The sequence below is a fragment of the Triticum dicoccoides genome, chromosome 7B, assembly GCF_002162155.2.
Source record: "Triticum dicoccoides isolate Atlit2015 ecotype Zavitan chromosome 7B, WEW_v2.0, whole genome shotgun sequence".
Lineage (NCBI taxonomy): Eukaryota > Viridiplantae > Streptophyta > Magnoliopsida > Poales > Poaceae > Triticum > Triticum dicoccoides.
Window position 1 is genome coordinate 601,354,143 of NC_041393.1, and position 18,566 is coordinate 601,372,708.

The 18,566-nt window shown below is 42.4% G+C and overlaps 1 protein-coding gene across 1 annotated transcript; it reads left to right on the plus strand.

Annotated features, from left to right (window-relative positions):
• The first annotated feature begins 840 nt into the window (after positions 1-840).
• Positions 841-16,415, plus strand: LOC119339179. The gene is made up of 8 exons (XM_037611323.1): positions 841-1,172; positions 13,290-13,905; positions 13,988-14,077; positions 14,189-14,341; positions 14,455-14,579; positions 14,753-14,882; positions 15,153-15,297; positions 16,070-16,415. Exons 1-7 carry the CDS (start codon positions 841-843, stop codon positions 15,276-15,278), a joined length of 1,572 nt encoding a protein of 523 aa, XP_037467220.1. The 3' UTR covers positions 15,279-15,297; positions 16,070-16,415.
• Positions 16,416-18,566: the final 2,151 nt, after the last annotated feature.

The window sequence follows — 18,566 nt, forward strand, 5'->3', positions numbered from 1 at the left end:
GAATTTTCATCCAGCGGCTGTGACACATTTTCATCCGTACTCCGGCCGGTTCATCTCGAACGAGTGAGTCGTGAACCACGCCACCACCATGGGAATGACACGTGGGCCAGCCGCATTTAAGGTCCACATGTCATTGACTCATGTTCTTGGCCTAGACCTGCATGGCCTTCATGGTCATGAAAACGTAGAATGGTTGTTCCTGCTCGGCAACGCGCAAGCTGTGTCTTGCCTTGACGCCCGAGTCAGAAGCCATCTTGGCATGCCTACTATTGCGTTGTGCGACACATTTGTGCGACGGCTCCTTGGGCTCATGCTTCGAGGCAGGATCGACAGGCGGAGGCGGCGCATGCAGTGCTGGGTCAAGTTGGACGACAACTGCATTCGTGACCATCATAGGTTGTGTAATGGATTCCACCGGTGGAGGGTAAAATAGGGTCTAGCATATACATATATTGTACTTGTACACGTATACGAATATGTATGTAATTGTAATCTGATCATCTATATATTGAGACGTGAGGTGGATGTCAACCCCCACGCGCGAAACCTTAAACCCTTCTATTTTAACTTGGTATCAGACGCCACCTGGGCCGCCGCGAGACCTTCCGCGCCGCCGCCCGATCTTTCTGCCGCCACACGCAGTCTTCTTTCGTGCCGCCGCCGCGAGTCCCCCTGTCCGCCGCTGCGCGCCGGCCTTCCCCGTGCTACCGCGATGTCGTCTTCTGCCTTGTCGCTCTCCAACCCCGTCGGCGCCATCACCTCGCCCGCGGGCGCCTTGGTTCCCGCCGCGATACCCGTTCCGGGGATAACCGTCTGCCTCGGCCGCAAAAATTTCATGCTATGGGGGGATTCACCAGCACTGTTCTCGTCCGTGCCAACCTTCATGGCCATCTTGATGGCACCACGGCGGCACCGGATAAAACCCTCGCTGCGGGTACTGGCGACGCCGCAACGACCGTCACCAACCCAGCGTACCACCAATGGTGGACTCAGGATCAGAAGGTCAAGGGCCTTCTCCACACCTCCATGGATGAGGATATTGCATGCCAGCTTATTGGCTATGAGTCGGTGCAAGTGGTGTGGACGGTCGTCGGTGCCATGTTCAGCGCACAGAGCCACGCCAATGTCCGTCACATCCAATGTCAACTCTGGACGCTGAGGAAGGAGGAGCTGTCTGCGGCTGAATACATGCACAAGATGAAGGCCCTGGCCGACACCATGGCCGCCGCCGGCTCTCGATTCGTGATGATGAACTCATCGATGACACCCTCACCGGACTTGGCTCCGCCTACAACTCCATTGTGGCACCTCTTGAGCATGCATTGGTTTTCCCTTGAAGAGGAAAGGGTGATGCAGCAAAGTAGCGTAAGTATTTCCCCTCAGTTTTGAGAACCAAGGTATCAATCCAGTAGGAGACGACACACAAGTCACCTAGTACCTGCACAAACAATCAAGAACCTTGCAACCAATGAGACGAAGGGGTTGTCAATCCCTTCGCGGTCACTCGCAAAAGTGAGATCTAATAGAGATAGTAAAGTAAATATTTTTGGTATTTTTGTTGTATAGATTGGAAAGTAAAGATTGCAAAATAATAAACGAGATGCGATGTAAATAAAAGAGATGTAATATAATAGGAAAGAGATCCGGCGGTCATAGGTTTCACTAGTGGCTTCTCTCAAGATAGTATGTATTAAGGTGGGTGAACAAATTACTGCTGAGCAATTGATAGAAAAGTGCATAATTATGAAGACATCTAAGGCAATGATCATGAACATAGGCATCACGTCCATGTCAAGTAGACCAAAACGATTCTGCATCTACTATTATTACTCCACACATTGACCGCTATCCAGCATGCATCTAGAGTATTAAGTTCATAAGAACGGAGTAACGCATTAAGCAAGATGACATGTTGTAGAGGGATAGACTCAAGCAATATGATATAAACCCCATCTTTTTATCCTCGATGGCAACAATACAATACGTGCCTTGCTGCCCCTACTGTCCCTGGGAAAGGACAGCGCAAGATTGAACCCAAAGCTAAGCACATCTCCCATTGCAAGAAAGATCAGTCTAGTAGGTCAAACTAAACCGATAATTTGAAGAGACTTGCAAAGATATCAAATCATGCATATAAGAATTCAGAGAAGAACCAAATAATATTCATAGATAATCAAGTTCATAAATCCACAATTCATCGGATCTCGGCAAACACACCGCAAACGAGTATTACATCGAATAGATCTCCACGAACATCGAGTAGAACTTGGTATTGAGAATCAAAGAGAGAGAAGAAGCCATCTAGCTAATAACTATGGACCCGAAGGTCTGTGGTAAACTACTCACGCTTCGTCGGAGAGGCAAATGATGTTGATGTAGAAGCCCTCCGTGATCGATTCCCCCTCCGGCAGATTGCCGGAAAAGGCCCCAAGATGGGATCTCACGGGTACAGAAGGTTGCGGTGATGGAAAAGTGGTTTCGTGGCTCCCCTGATGTTTCTAGGGTATAAGAGTATATATATATGCGAAAGAAGTACGTCGGTGGAGCTACGAGGGGCCCACGAGGGTGGGGGTACGCCTACCCCCTGGGCGCGCCCTCCTGCCTCGTGGCTTCCTTGTAGAGTCCCTGACTTCAAATCCAAGTCTTCTAGATTGCTTTTGGTCCAATAAAGATCCTCGCGAAGGTTTCGTTCCATTTGAACTCCGTTTGATATTCCTTTTCTGTAAAACACTAAAATAGGCAAAAAAAACAGAAACTGGCACTAGGCCTCCGGTTAATAGGTTAGTCCCAAAAATAATATAAAAGAGCATATTAAAGCCCATTAAACATCCAAAACAGATAATATAATAGCATGGAACAATCAAAAATTATAGATATGTTGGAGACGTATCAAGCACTCTCTAGTAAAAAATGACAGCTAATCTCGTGAGCGCAAAAGTTTCTATTTTTTACAGCAAGATCGCAAAGACTTCACCCAAGTCTTCCCAAAGGTTCTACTTGGTACAAACACTAATTAAAACATAAAACTACATCTAACCAGAAGCTAGATGAATTATTTATTACTAAACAGGAGCAAACAAAATCAAGGAACAAAAAATAAAATTGGGTTGCCTCCCAACAAGCGCTATTGTTTAACGCCCCTTGCTAGGCATAAAAACAAGAACAGATCTAGGTATTGCCATCTTTGGCGTGCAATCCATAAATGGCTCTCATAATAGATTCATAAGGCAATTTAATTTTTTTTCCTAGGAAAGTGTTCCATGCCTTTCCTTAACGAAAATTGGAATCTAATATTTCCTTCTTTCATGTCAATAATTGCACCAATCGTTCTAAGGAAAGGTCTACCAAGAATAATAGGACATGTAGGATTGCAATCTATATCAAGAACAATGAAATCTATGGGCACATAATTCCTACTTGCAACAATAAGAACATCATTAATTCTTCCCATACGTTTCTTAATGGTGGAATCCGCAAGATGCAAATTTAAAGAACAATCATCAAATTCACGGAAACCTAGCACATCACATAAAGTTTTTGGAATCATGGAAACACTAGCACCCAAATCACTCAAGGCATAGCATTCATAATCTTTAATTTTAATTTTAATAGTAGGTTCCCACTCATCATAAAGTTTTCTAGGGATAGAAACTTCTAGTTCAAGTTTTTCTTCATAAGATTGCATCAAAGCATCAATGATATGTTTAGTAAAAGTTTTATTTTGATTATAAGCATGAGGAGAATTTAACACGGATTGCAACAAGGAAATACAATCTATCAAAGAGAAATTATCATAATTAAATCCCTTGAAATTCAAAATAGTGGGTTCATTGCTATGTAAAGTTTTGACCTCTTCAATCCCACTTTTATCAAATTTTTGCATCTAGATCTAAAAACTCCAAATCACTGGGACGCCTTTTAACTAAAGTTGACTCATCTCCAGTCCCATATTTATCAAGATTCATATTGGAAAACAAAGATTTAATAGGAGTCACATCAATCACTTTTAGATCTTCATCATTATTATCATGAAAACTAGATAAACACGCTTTCATAAAGCAATCTTTTTTGCACGCATCCTAGCAGTTCTTTCTTTGCACTCATCAATGGAAATTCTCATGGCTTTGAGAGACTCATTGATATCATGCTTAGGTGGAATAGATCTAAGTTTCAAAGAATCAACATCAAGAGAAATTATATCCACGTTTCTAGCCAACTCATCAATATTAAGCAATTTTTCTTCAATCAAAGCACTGAAATTCTGTTGCGAACTCATAAATTCTTTAACACTATTCTCAAAATCAGAGGGTGATAACCCACAAGTATAGGGGATCGCAACAACTTTTGAGGGTAGAGTATTCAACCCAAATTTATTGATTCGACACAAGGCGAGCCAAAGAATATTCTTAAGTATTAGTAGTTGAGTTGTCAATTCAACCACACCTGGATAACTTAGTATCTGCAGCAGAGTATTTAGTAGCAAAGTAGTATGATAGTACTGGTAACAACGGTAAAAGTAAAGATAGCAGTATTGTAGTGATAGTAACAGCAACAACGGTAAGGTAAATAAGCGAAGCACAATATATGAAAAGCTCGTAGGCATTGGATCAGTGATGGATAATTATGTCGAATGTGATTCCTCATGTAATATTTATAACATAGGGTGACACAGAACTAGCTCCAGTTCATCAATGTAATGTAGGCATGTATTTCGAATATAGTCATACGTGCTTATGGAAAAGAACTTGCATGACATCTTTTGTCCTGCCCTCCTGTGGCAGCGGGGTCCTAGTGGAAACTAAGGGATATTAAGGCCTCCTTTTAATAGAGTACCGGACCAAAGCATTAACACATAGTGAATACATGAACTCCTCAAACTACGGTCATCACCGAGAAGTATCCCGATTATTGTCATTTCGGGGTTGTCGGATCATAACACATAATAGGTGACTATAGACTTGCAAGATAGGATCAAGAACTCACATATATTCATGAAAACATAATAGGTTCAGATCTGAAATCATGGCACTCGGGCCCTAGTGACAAGCATTAAGCATAGCAAAATCATAGCAACATCAATCTCAAAACATAGTGGATACTAGGGACCAAACCCTAACAAAACTAACTTAATTACATGGTAAATCTCCTCCAACCCATCACCGTCCAGCAAGCTATGATGGAATTACTCACGCACGGCGGTGAGCATCATGAAATTGGTGATGGAGGATGGTTGATGATGATGACAGCGACGAATCCCCCTCTCCGGAGCCTCAAACGGACTCCAGATCAGCCCTCCCGAGAGGTTTTAGGGCTTGGCGGCGACTCCGTATCGTAAAATGCAATGAAACTTCCTCTCTGATTTTTCTCTCCGTGAAACGGAATATATGGAGTTGGAGTTGAGGTCGGTGGAGCAACAGGGGGCCCACGAGACAGGGGGCGCGCCCAGGGGGAGGGGGCGCCCCCCCACCCTCGTGGACAGGGTGTGGGCCCCCCTGGCCTTCATCTTTTGCCAGTATTTTTTATATTTTCCAAAACTTATCTCTGTGGATTTTCAGGTCATTCCGAGAACTTTTGTTTCTGCACAAAAATAACACCATGGCAGTTCTGCTGAAAACAGCGTCAGTCCAGGTTAGTTTCATTCAAATCATGCAAGTTAGAGTCCAAAACAAGGGCAAAAGTGTTTGGAAAAGTAGATACATTGGAGACGTATCAACTCCCCCAAGCTTAAACCTTTGCTTGTCCTCAAGCAATTCAGTTGATAAACTGAAGGTGGTAAAGAAAAACTTTTACAAACTCTATTTGCTCTTGTTGTTGTAAATATGTAAAGCCAGCATTCAAGGTTTCAGCAAAGATTATGCACTAACCACATTCACAATAACACTTAGGTCTCATGTTTACCCATATCAATGGCATAATCAGCTAGCGAGCAATAATAATAAAACTCGGATGACAACACTTTCTCAAAATAACCATAATATGATATAACAAGATGGTATCTCGCTAGCCCTTTCTGAGACCGCAAAACATAAATGCAGAGCACCTTTAAAGATCAAGGACTGACTAAACATTGTAATTCATGGTAAAAGAGATCCAGTCAATTCATACCCAATATAAACTAATAGTAATACATGCAAATGACAGTGTGCTCTCCAGCGGGTGCTTTTTAATAAGAGGGTGATGACTCAACATAAAAGTAAATAGATAGGCCCTTCACAGTGGGAAGCAGGGATTTGTAGAGGTGCCAGAGCTCGATTTTAAAATAGAGAGATAAATAACATTTCGAGCGGCATACTTTCACTATCAACGCAACAACTATGAGATGGCGATATCTTCCATACTACATGCATTATAGGCGGTTCCAAAACAGAATGGTAAGTTTATACTCCCCCACCACCAACAAACATCAATTCATGGCTTGCTCGAAACAACGAGTGCCTCCAACTAACAACAATCCTGGGGGAGTTTTGTTTAATTATTTTTGATTTGATTTGATCTTTTTGATCATGGGACTGGGCATCCCGGTTACCAGCCATTTTCTCGTGAATGAGGAGCGGAGTCCACTCCTCTTGAGAATAACCCACCTAGCATGGAAGATACAAACAGCCCTAGTTGATACATGAGCTGCTCGAGCATACAAAACAGAATTTCATTTGAAGGTTTGGAGTTTGTCACATACAAATTTACTTGGAACGGCAGGTAAGTACCGCATATAGGAAGGTATAGTGGACTCATATGGAATAACTTTGGGGTTCATGGAGTTTGGATGCACAAGCAGTATTCCCGCTTAGTACAGGTGAATGCTAGCAAAAGACTGGGAAGCGACCAACTGAGAGAGCGACAACAGTCATGAACATGCATTAAAATTAATCAATACCGAGTGCAAGTATGAGTAGGATATAATCCACCATGAACATAAATATCATGAAGGCTATGTTGATTTTGTTTCAACTACATGCGTGAACATGTGCCAAGTCGAGTCACTCAATTCATTCAAAGGAGGATACCATCTCGTCATACCACATCACAATCATTTTAATAGCATGTTGGCACGCAAGGTAAACCATTATAACTCATAGCTAATTAAGCATGGCATAAGCAACTATAATCTCTAAATGTCATTGCAAACATGTTTATTCATAATAGGCTGAATCAGGAACGATGAACTCATCATATTTACAAAAACAAGAGAGGTCGAGTTCATACCAGTTTTTCTCATCTCAACCACTCCATTATATATCGTCATTATTGCCTTTCACTTGCACGACCGAATGGTGTGTATAATAATAAGAGTGTATGTGCATTGGACTAAGCTAGAATCTGCAAGCATTCATTCCAAGAGAGAAGACAAAGTAATATGGGCTCTAAATTAAATCAATAATCATGCATATGAGAGCCGCTAAACATTTTCAATATGGTCTTCTACTCTCGACCCCCAAAAGAAAGAAAAGAAAAGAAAACTATTTACATCGGAAAGCTCCCAACAATTAAAAGAAGAACGAGAAATCTTTTTGGGTTTTCTTTTTAATTATTACTACAGGCATGGAAATTAAACTAACTATTTTTTTTGTTTTTCTTAAAGTTTATCAAACACACAAGAAGAAAACTAGAAAAAGAATTAACTAGCATAGATAATACAATGAAAGAGTATGAGCACCGACAACTAGGATAGTGTGTGAACATGAATGTAAAGTCGGTGAGAAATACGTACTCCCCCAAGCTTAGGCTTTTGGCCTAAGTTGGTCTATGCCCATGGATCGTGGCTACTCTCCCCGGTGTACTGAGGAGTGTCCTCGTACTGTCATTGGCTGGCGATCTCCTCCGGATCCCACTGATAAGATGATGGACGATAGGGGTCCAGTGGTGGTTCCGGCTCAGGCTCTGGAGCTGATGACTAGCCTCGATGCGCGTAAACGACCTCCAGCAAGACAAGGTAATGACCTGCAGTTAAATCAAACAAAGAAGGTGCACGCAGGGTAATAATCTCATTGTGTTTCTTATTAAATCTCAGGTTATACAGGAGCATCTTATCATCGTTGTAAACAATAAACTCATGCGCTACCATGCTCCTGTAATCTAAAAAGGTAAGAGGCAAAGATGTCTCCTCTTCCTCATCATGTCTAATAGGTATCTTGAAATATTTAGCAAGGCATGCAGCATAGATACCTCCAAAGATAGGGCCTTTTGTACGGTTTAAGCTTAACCGTTTAGCAATAACGGGACCCATACTAAAAGTGTTATCACCGAATAAGGCATGGAGAAGAATAATAATATCAGGAACATTGAAGTTTCCACTATTTCCACGACCAATTAAGCATCGACTAGCAAATATGGCAAAGTAGCGTAAAACAGGAAAGTGTATGCTAGTGATTCTTGCATCGGAACCCTTCTTCCCCTACAGTTATTGTATCAATGAACCCCTCCACATCTTTACGATGTGGTTCATCTAAGCTACCCTCAAATGGTATTCTACAAACCGTGCAAAAATTAAGTAATGACATTTCCTTAGCCTCATCATATAAATGAAAAGATACTGAAGGAGGTGAATTCTTAGGATGATAATAAAAGTTTTGCACGAAAGTATTGGTAAGTAAGAGATACTGTTCAATCTGGTCGTGGAGGAAGTCGATGAGGCCAGCATTTTCAGCCAAAGAATAAAAGTCTTCATAAATCCCGGCTGCTCTCAAGAAATTATCACATGGCCACTCACAAGGCCTTACTTCCGCTATGCGAGGAAGATTATACTTGGCCTTTTATTTCTCCTTAGCTTGCTTATCTTTGGAGGCTTGTCTAGAAGAGCCCCTCAAAAGCCACCTCTTCATTTTCTGAAAATTCTGAAATTTTTAGTAACTTCAAAATAAAAGTAAATCAAATCAAACAAGATTGATAGCAACTACTCCTACAAGTGCCTAGAGCCTATATCATGCAATAGAATTACTTGGGACCTCATAAATTTAATATGCAAGCTCAAGAACAGGGTCACCAAGGCAGCAAGAATTTGCAATGAATAAAGCACTAGAACAAAAACTAATTGGACCAATGGAGGAGTCACATACCAAGCAACAATCTCCCAAAGCAGTTTTGCAAATGGAGCTTTGAGCAAGCAGAACGAAAATCACAGCAAAATGAGCTAGAACTCGTGCTTGAGCTGGATGGGGATTTTTTTGGCAGGAACATGGAGTGTGTGGGTGCAGGAATAAGTGGAGGGGGTCCACCATGGGCCCACGAGATAGGGGGCGCGCCCTCCACCCTCGTGGTCAGGTGCTTGGCCCCCCTGCAGTGTTCTCAGTGCCTAAAATCCTCAAATATTCCATAAAAATCATACTAAATTTGCAGGGCATTTGGAGCACTTTTATTTTCGGGATATTTTTTATTGCATGGGTAATTTGGAAAACAGACAGACAAAACTATTTTTGCTTTATTTATTCTAAGTAACAGAAAGTAAAGAGAGGGTATAGAAGGTTGTGCCTTCTAGTTTCATCCATCTCATAATCATCAAAAGGAATCCACTAACAAGGTTGATCAAGTCTTGTTAACGAACTCATTATGAATAACATGAAACCGGAGAAATTTCAAAGTGACACTAGGTTACTGATGACCCACAAGTGTAGGGGATCAATCATAGTCCTTTCGATAAGTAAGAGTGTCGAACCCAACGAGGAGCAGAAGGAAATGATAAGCGGTTTTCAGTAAGGTTTTCTCTGCAAGCACTGAAATTGTAGGTGATAGATAGTTCTGTGATAAGATAAATAGTAATGAGTAATAAGTAAATAAAATAAGTAAAGTGCAGCAAGGTGGCCCAATCCTTTATGTAGCAAAGGATAAGCCTGGACAATTTCTAATAATGAGAAAGGAGCTCCCGAGGACACATGGGATCGTCAAGCTAGTTTTCATCACGTTCGGTACTTTGATAATTTGATATGTGGGTGGACCGGTACTTAGGTACTGCCCTTACTTGGACAAGCATCCCACTTATGATTAACCCCTATTGCAAGCTTCCGCAACTACAAAATAAGTATTAAGGTAAACCTAACCACAGCATTAAACATATGGATCCATATCAGCCCCTAACGAAGCAACGCATAAACTAGGGTTTAAGCTTCTGTCACTCTAGCAACCCATCATCTACTTATTACTTCCTCATGCCTTCCTCTAGGCCCAAATAATGGTGAAATGTCATGTAGTCGACATTCACATAACACCACTAGAGGAAAAGACAACATACATCTCATCAAAATATCGAAGGAATACCAAATTCACATGACTACTAATAGCAAGACTTCACCCATGTCCTCGGGAACAAACGTAACTACTCACAAAGCATATTCATGTTCCTAATCATGGGAGTAATAATATGCATAAAGGATCTGAACATATGATCTTCCACCAAGTAAACCAATTAGCATCAACTACAAGGAGTAATCAACACTACTAGCAACCCACAGGTACCAATTTGTGGTTTTGATACAAGATTGGATACAAGAGATGAACTAGGGTTTTGAGAGGAGATGGTGCTGGTGAAGATGTTGATGGAGGTTGGCCCTCTCCCGATGAGAGGATCGTTGGTGATGACGTTGGTGATGATTTCCCCTTCCCGCAGAGAAGTGTCCCCGGCAGAACGGCTCCACTAGAGCCCTAGATTGGTTCCGCCAAGGTTCCGCCTCGTGGCGGCGAAGTTTCGTCCCGTAAGCTTTCCCACGATTTTTTCCAGGGTAAAAGCGATGATATAGCAGAAGATGGACACCGGAGGCCCACCAGGGGGCCCAGGAGATAGGGGGCACGCCCTATAGGGGGGGTTGTCTCCTGGACAGGGTGTGGGCCCCCTAGTGTATTTCTTTCGCTCGGAAATTCTTATTAATTCCAAAAAGTTGTTTCGTGGAGTTTCAGGACTTTTGGGGTTGTGCAGAATAGGTTTCCAACGTTTGCTCCTTTTCCAGCCACAATTCCAGCTGCCGGCATTCCCCCTCTTCATGGTAAACCTTGTAAAATAAGAGAGAATAGCCATAAGTAATGAGATATAATGTGTAATAACAGCCAATAATGCAATAAATATTGATATAAAAGCATGATGCAAAATGGACGTATCAACTCCCCAAAGCTTAGACCTCGCTTGTCCTCAAGCGAAAGCCGAAATCGAAAAATATGTCCATATGTTTATAGATAGAGGTGTCGATAAAAATAAAATACGGACATGAGGGCATCATGATCATTCTTATAACAACACATAAATAGATTTTTGTTATATGATTTCTCATGCTCAAGTAACAATCAATTCACAATGTCAAGTATGGTTCAAAAACTTCATTGGGAACTAATAAACTATAATCTCAGTCATTGAAGCAATTGCAATTTATCGTACCATCAAAAAGAGTCAACAATAGAGCTTTTTAGCAAGCTCACATACTCAACTATCTCGTAGTCTTCTACAATTGCTAACACTCACGCAGTACTTGTTGTTATGGAGTTTCAGCCGGACACTGAGAAAGATAGGGGCTTATTGTGTTGCCTCCCAACGTATTCACCTTTAGGTGATGTTAACAATAATAGCCCATGCTAACTTACATCCAATTGGATATATATATCATGATCTTTCAAACACGAGGAGCTTGCCAAAGGATAAAAATAAAAAAGGGAAAGGTGAGGATCACCTTGACTCAAGCATAAAATAAAAACATGAAGTAAAAGATAGGCCCTTCGCAGAGGGAAGCTGAGGTTTTCATGCGCTTTTAGGGTTGGATACACAAAATTTTAATGCCAAAGAATGTCACTTTATATTACCCCTTATACGTGGACCTTTATTATGCAGTCCGTCGCTTTTATTACTTCCACAACAATATTGTACAAAGCTTATTTTCTCCACACTAATAAGTTATGCATATTTAAAGAGCAAGTTTTATTGCTTGCACCGATGACAACTTACTTGAAGGATCTTACTCAATCCATAGGTAGATATGGTGGACTCTCATGGCAAAACTGGGTTTAAGGTTATTTGGAAGCACAAGTAGTATCTCTACTTAGTGCAAGGAATTTGGCTAGCATGAGGGGGAAAGGCAAGCTCAACATGTTTGGAAGGTCAATAACAATATACTTTAACTGAGATGTGAGAAAACATAAACCATTACGTTGTCTTCCTTGTCCAACGTCAACTCTTTTAGCATGTCATACTTAATGAGTGCTCCCAATTATAAAAAGGTGTCCAAGATAATACTCCCTCCGTTCCTCAATATAAGGTGTATTAGTTTTCCAAAAAGTCAAACTTCTCTAAGTGCTCCCAATACCTCTCTCGGAGATCTTGTGCCCCAAGAGGCCAAGACAATGCCTTCATTAACCATAAAGTGACACTTTTCTCAATTCAGGACGAAACTAGTGTCTTCGCATCTCTGCAAAACTCGATCAAGGTTGCTCAAACAATCATCCAATGAGGATCCATAGACGGAGAAGTCATCCATGAATACCTCACAAATCTTTTCACAAAAAACAGAGAATATAGCCATCATGCATCTTTGAAAGGTAGCAGGTGCATTACATAAACCAAAAGGCATACATCTATAAGCAAAAGTACCAAAAGGGCAAGTAAAAGTAGTTTTAGATTGATCCTTTGCTGACACAGGTATCTGAGAGAAACCAGAATAACCATCTAGAAAGCAGAAATGTGTGTCTTTGGATAGTCTTTCTAGCATTTGATCAATAAAAGGTAAGGGGTAATGATCTTTCTTAGTAGCTTTATTTAACTTACGGAAATCTATTACCATCCTATAACCTATAATAATTCTTTGCGGGATCAATTCATCTTTATCATTAGGAACAACAGTAATACCTCCCTTTTTAAGAACACAATGGACAGGGCTTACCCATTCACTATCAGCAACGGGATAAATAATACCTGCCTCAAGGAGCTTTAATATCTCCTTTCTTACCACATCCTTCATCTTGGGATTTAATCGTGTTTGAGGATCTCTAACTGGGTTGGCATCGTCCTCCAATGTAATTTTGTGTTGACATAACGTGGGACTAACGCCTTTAACACTACTAAGGAAAACATTATACATAGAAGTTTTTCAGTAGCGCGGTTTAAAATTGGGCGCTACTGCTAATTAGTAGTAGCGAGGGGTATAAAAACCGCACTACTAATAAATTGATAATAGTAGCGAGGGATATAAACCCGCGCTGCTACTAAATGGTCTCTAACAATGCCCCCGGGATAGGCCATAGTAGTAGCGAGGGGTATAAAACCAGCGCTACTACTAAATAAGTAGTAGTAGCGTAGGTAAGACCCCCACGCTACTACTAAGCGTGTCCACCCGGCCCGATCCACACTCCCACCCAACCGCCACCTCCCGCCCCACCAACCCTCCCACACCACCCACCCCCCGTCTGTCCCAAAAAAAACCACGCACCCTGATCCAGATCCCCAATCTCCTCTCCTCTCCCAACCCACTCGCCGCCGGCCTCCCTTCCACCTCCTCTCCTCCGTCCGTCCGCCCCCATGCCCCCTGCCGCGTGCACCACACCGCGCGCCCGCCTCATCGGAGGGCCGTCCCCGGCAGACGCGGCGCGACGGCCGACAACGACGCCGCACGGAGCAAGCAGGAAGGGGCCATTGGCGGCGATCGTCCAACGGGCGGCTCCGGGCGGTTCGCGCGGTCACAGGGGAGCATGGTCCTGCCAGCGGCGTTCGACAGCAGGACGAATGATGTGGAGAGCTCCGTGGCGGCCCGTGGCAACCTGTGGCACGCCGAGGCGTCGCACTCCCGCAGCGGCAGCGGCTGCAGAGGCGGCGGTGACGGCGGCGCGGCGCCGCTGTTCCTGGTGCAGCTCGGGCCCGTGCTCTTCCTCCGCGACACGACGCTGCTCTTCCCCGTGCACCTCTCCAAGCGCCACCTCATCTGGTACGGCTTCGAGCGCAAGGTAAACAACTGACGAACACACAGAATCTAATATCTTATCTGCAGAAATAAGAAGCTAAGAGTAAGATCTGATATGTGAGCAGAATGGAGTGCACTCGAATTGCCCGGCGTACTGGACAGCTCACCGGAGATGCTTCTTCATGTCGATGACCTGCCTCAACCCCTTTGCCTACGTGAGTGTTCGATCGGCCTTCTGAATTCTCTGTCCTGAATCCTGAATTCGTGATGATGAACAGTTAATTTCGACACTATCTTTGCCTTTCTGTTTGAAAACAATTGAGCAGTCATTCATGGACATGCAATTCCCCAACGGGCAGCTCAGATACGTGGCTGGCGACAGGTTCACGGCGAGGGGTTTCCTCCCTCTCGGCGGCGGCGGCATCGTCCAGGCCCACGGAAAATTCCCCGGGGAGAAGCGACTCAGCTTCTCCTACAAGGTTAGCACCCCACCTACCTGATCCCTCCAAACGTATCATCTGCATTTTCTGCACATATCACAAGTTCACAACAGAAACCCGATCGAGAGATGATCTGAGCCGTTGCTCTGCAGAACGGGAGCGGGGGCAGCGTCGCCCCGACCGTCCAGTGGCCAGACAGGTCCCTGTCGCTGGGGCTATCCCGGGTGCTCTCCTGGAGGCGGTGCAGCCTCATGCTGCAGCCGGCACTGCAGCTCGGGCAAGTTCATTCACTTGCAGCCCCTCTCCGTGTCAAAAAAATTGAAAAAAAAGTTCATTTCTCTCAGTAAACAGTTCCACTTCTACGCACTCACAAAGGAAATGCAGTTGATCATGCCGGAATGTGGATCTGATTATTTAACCTGGTTGCCATGATCTTTTTGTGATGGACAGCATTTGCCCCACGTTCGGCGGGAGCCGGCCCGGGGTGTCGACGGAGCTGGTCCATTCAGTCAGCGAGGAGGCCAGCGTCGCCTGCGGCTACTCCCTCACCGCCTCCCCTTCCGCCTACGCTTCCGTGTCGGTCAGTAGCTTCCCTGTACTCCGTTGATCCGCCATGTTTTTCATTGTTGAAGTACATTGCACAACTTAATTTGGGATGAACTGATCGGTGCGTTAACTAAGTTTTACTTCGTGGTTCAACCTTTGTACTCCCTCCGTTCGGAATTACTTGTCACAAAAATGAATGTATCTACAACTAAGATACATCTAGATACATTCACTTTTTGGACGAGTAATTCCGAATGGAGGGAGTAGATCATAATTAGTTTGCCTTTTTTGTTCGTGTGTGCAGCTTGGGAGATCGAAGCTGAATGGCGACGTGACGAGCTCGGGGTTGGTGTTGAGAGTGGACGCACCGCTGCACGGTTTTGGCCGGCCATGTTTCTCCATCCAGATGAACAGTGGGCTCGAGTTCTAAATCTTTGATTGTTGCAAAGGTAAATACGGGGCGGCATTGCGTCTCAGACAAAGGCATGTATAGTCGATGCTAGTTTTGTACATATGGCTTGACAGAGGACTCAAACAGACTCTTTATATACATGTTGCAAACAACATACAAATCATATGATTGGCTCAAAATGTGGAAAAGAAAACCTTGAAATTGACATAGTTAGCTAGATCTCTTGGCAGGAATGCACCGCTCCTGCCCCTTTGGACATTTCTGTATGTTTTTTTTCTTGAATGTTAGTGTTTTCTCTGACCTATGTATAGTGTCAACAAAGATCTAAATTGCCACATGGAGATCATTTTTTGGCGGCATCTTACATCACAGTAATTTGCAACGAAGATAGGTTTACAGTGTCTTTTTATAGCAACTATAATGCATAGCTGCAAATATTGTCGAATGCACATCTGTATTTTGTATGCATGACAGATTCTATCTTCGGTAGTGTTACCTATCTAGTCTGATTTATACACTGCATTCCTAAGCTGAAATATATTTTGTAACTTAAATATATAGTCCGAGTTTCATTGAGTTATTTGTCACTTTTTAATTGAATATCTTTTTGTAACTGAAATATCTATGTACTTACAGTGCATATCTAATAGGGCCCTTCCCAGCAAGACCTAAGTTTAACCGAATATCTTTTTTGTCGATCGTCGTAGGTTTTTATGCCCCATGTATTTAACTGAATATCTTTTCTGTCCTGATGCCTCTTGTATTTATAGTAGTAATGTTCTAATTTAGTGTTTCTTGAACATGCTCAGGGACTGAGGGCAATGGATAAGATCTAGATGCTAAGTTGACTTTTTTCCTGCGGATTTGGTTATCGTGAAGAGATGCACAAATGGTTAATTGCTACAGATACTGAAAACTTTGCAACTAGTGACGGTGACGACCATGATCGTAATCACAAGCACCGAAGACCACTGCCATGTTCATGCACTTAACATTTTCAATCGCTGCATTGAAATAGTATGATCTATTACTTCACATTTTCTGTACCATGAGGACAACTGTCACATTGTGCCAATATATGTGTAGCCTTGAAAGGTGTCCTCTAAGTGTTGTTACTATTGATGATTTGAGTTGCAATTAACGTTCTTCACAATACGCTCCAAAATCCTATCTGGGTGTTGGATTTGAGTTGCTTGCCTAGACTATTTTCTGTGCTGTAGCATTTTATGCAGAATTTTTTGTTTTTATTTTTTTAATCCCTAATTAGTTACTAGTAGCATGGGAATAAATGGTACGCTACTAGTATCTAGAATGCTAGTAGCGCCTGGTATTCTAGACACGCTACTACTATTTCGTTAGTAGTAGCGTTGGTTTCCAATAGTAGTAGCGCGGGCGAAACCCGCGCTACTACTAAGTTATAGTAGTAGCGCGCTACTACTAACTTTTAGCTGTAGCGCGATAGTAGTAGCGCGATGACCCGCGCTACTACTAACCAAAAAACCCACGCTGCTAGTAGCCTTTTTCCTGGTAGTGTAATATCATCCAGAGTATAACCAATAGCTGCTCGGTGCTTCTTCAGAGTTTTCAATAATCTTTCTTCTTCTTTCTCTGAAAGGTTAGCACTAATAATAACATGATATATTTCTTTTTCATCAAGATAGGCATACTTAAGATTGTCAGGTAAAGGTTTGAGTTCAAACACGGGATCACCCTTGGGTGGAGGGGGATCCCCAAGAACTTCAACGGGAAGGTTATGTTTCAGCATAGGTTCCTGTTTAAGGAACACTTCATCTATTTCCTCTCTTTCCTTCATAAACATATCATTTTCATGGTCTAGCAAGTATTGTTCTAACGGATCAGTTGGAGGAACAGCAATGGAAGCAAGACCAATAAATTCATCCTTACTAGGTGGTTCCCTTTCACAAGGTTGTCTACTAAACTTAGCAAAATTAAACTCATGAGACATACCATCTATGCCAACAGTGACAATATTATTTTCACAATTAATCTTAGCACTAGTTGTATTCAAGAAGGGTCTACCAAAAATAATGGGACAAAAATCATCTTGTGGGGAACCAGGAACAAGGAAATCAGCAGGGTATTTAACCTTCCCACACAAAACTTCAACATCTCTAACAATCCCAAAGGGTTTAATAGTATCCCTATTAGCAAGCTTAATAGTGACATCAATGTCTTCTAACTCAATGGGTGCAATGTCATGCATAATTTCTTGATATAAGGAACAAGGTATTGCACTAGCACTAGCACCCATATCACATAAGCTGTGATAACAATGATCTCCTATTTTAACAGAAATAACAGGCATGCCTACGACAGGTCTACGTGTCTTAGTATCTGGCCTAGCAATATTAGCAGTCTCACCACAAAAATAAATAACATGCCCATCTAAATCCTCATCCAAGAGATCTTTAACCATAGCAATACTAGGTTCAACATTAATTTGCTCAGGAGGTGTATAAGTCCTAGTATTACTCTTACGAACAACAGTCGAAGCTTTAGCATGATCCTTTATCCTAACAGGAAAAGGAGGTTTTTCAACATAAGTAGTAGGAACAATAGGATCACTATAGGTAATAGTCTTTTCTTCGACTGTAATAGGTGCAACTACTTTCACTTCAACAGAAGGATTATATTTAAACCACTTCTCTTTAGGGAGATCAACGTGAGTAGCAAAAGATTCACAGAAAGTAGCTACTATCTCAGAGTCAAGTCCATATTTAGCGCTAAATCCATGAAAAGCATCGGTATCCATAAAAGATTTAACACAATCGAACTTAGGTGTCATACCTGACTCCTTACCATCGTCGGAACCCCAATCTTCAGAGTTGCGTTTAATTCTTTCCAATAAATCCCATTTGAAATCAATAGTCTTCAGCATATAAGAACCAGCACAGGAAGTATCGAGCAGGTTGCGATTATCAAGAGAAAGCCGAGCATAAAAGTTCTGAATAATCATTTCCCGTGAGAGCTCATGATTGGGGCATGAATATAACATTGACTTAAGCCTCCCCCAAGCTTGAGTGATGCTTTCTCCTTTGCGAGGCTAGAAATTATATATGTAATTGCGATCATGATGAACAAGATGCATAAGATAGAACTTCTGGTGAAATTCCAACTTCAATTGCTTATAATTCCAAGATCTCGTATCATCACATAGCCTATACCATATCAATGCATCTCCCTTCAAAGATAAAGGGAAGACCTTACTTTTGACAACATCATCGGGAATACCTGCAAGCTTAAATAATCCACAAACTTCATCCACAAAGATAAGGTGTAAATCGG

What these genes read in the sequence shown, in the direction of transcription:
- LOC119339179 (XM_037611323.1), top strand. Translation starts at nt 841, where the DNA reads ATGGGGGGATTCACCAGCACTGTTCTCGTCCGTGCCAACCTTCATGGC. An exon ending in GGTACGGCTTCGAGCGCAAG is followed by an intron (nt 13,906 to 13,987) that starts GTAAACAACTGA and finishes ATATGTGAGCAG; the next exon opens with AATGGAGTGCACTCGAATTG. An exon ending in CCGCCTACGCTTCCGTGTCG is followed by an intron (nt 14,883 to 15,152) that starts GTCAGTAGCTTC and finishes TCGTGTGTGCAG; the next exon opens with CTTGGGAGATCGAAGCTGAA.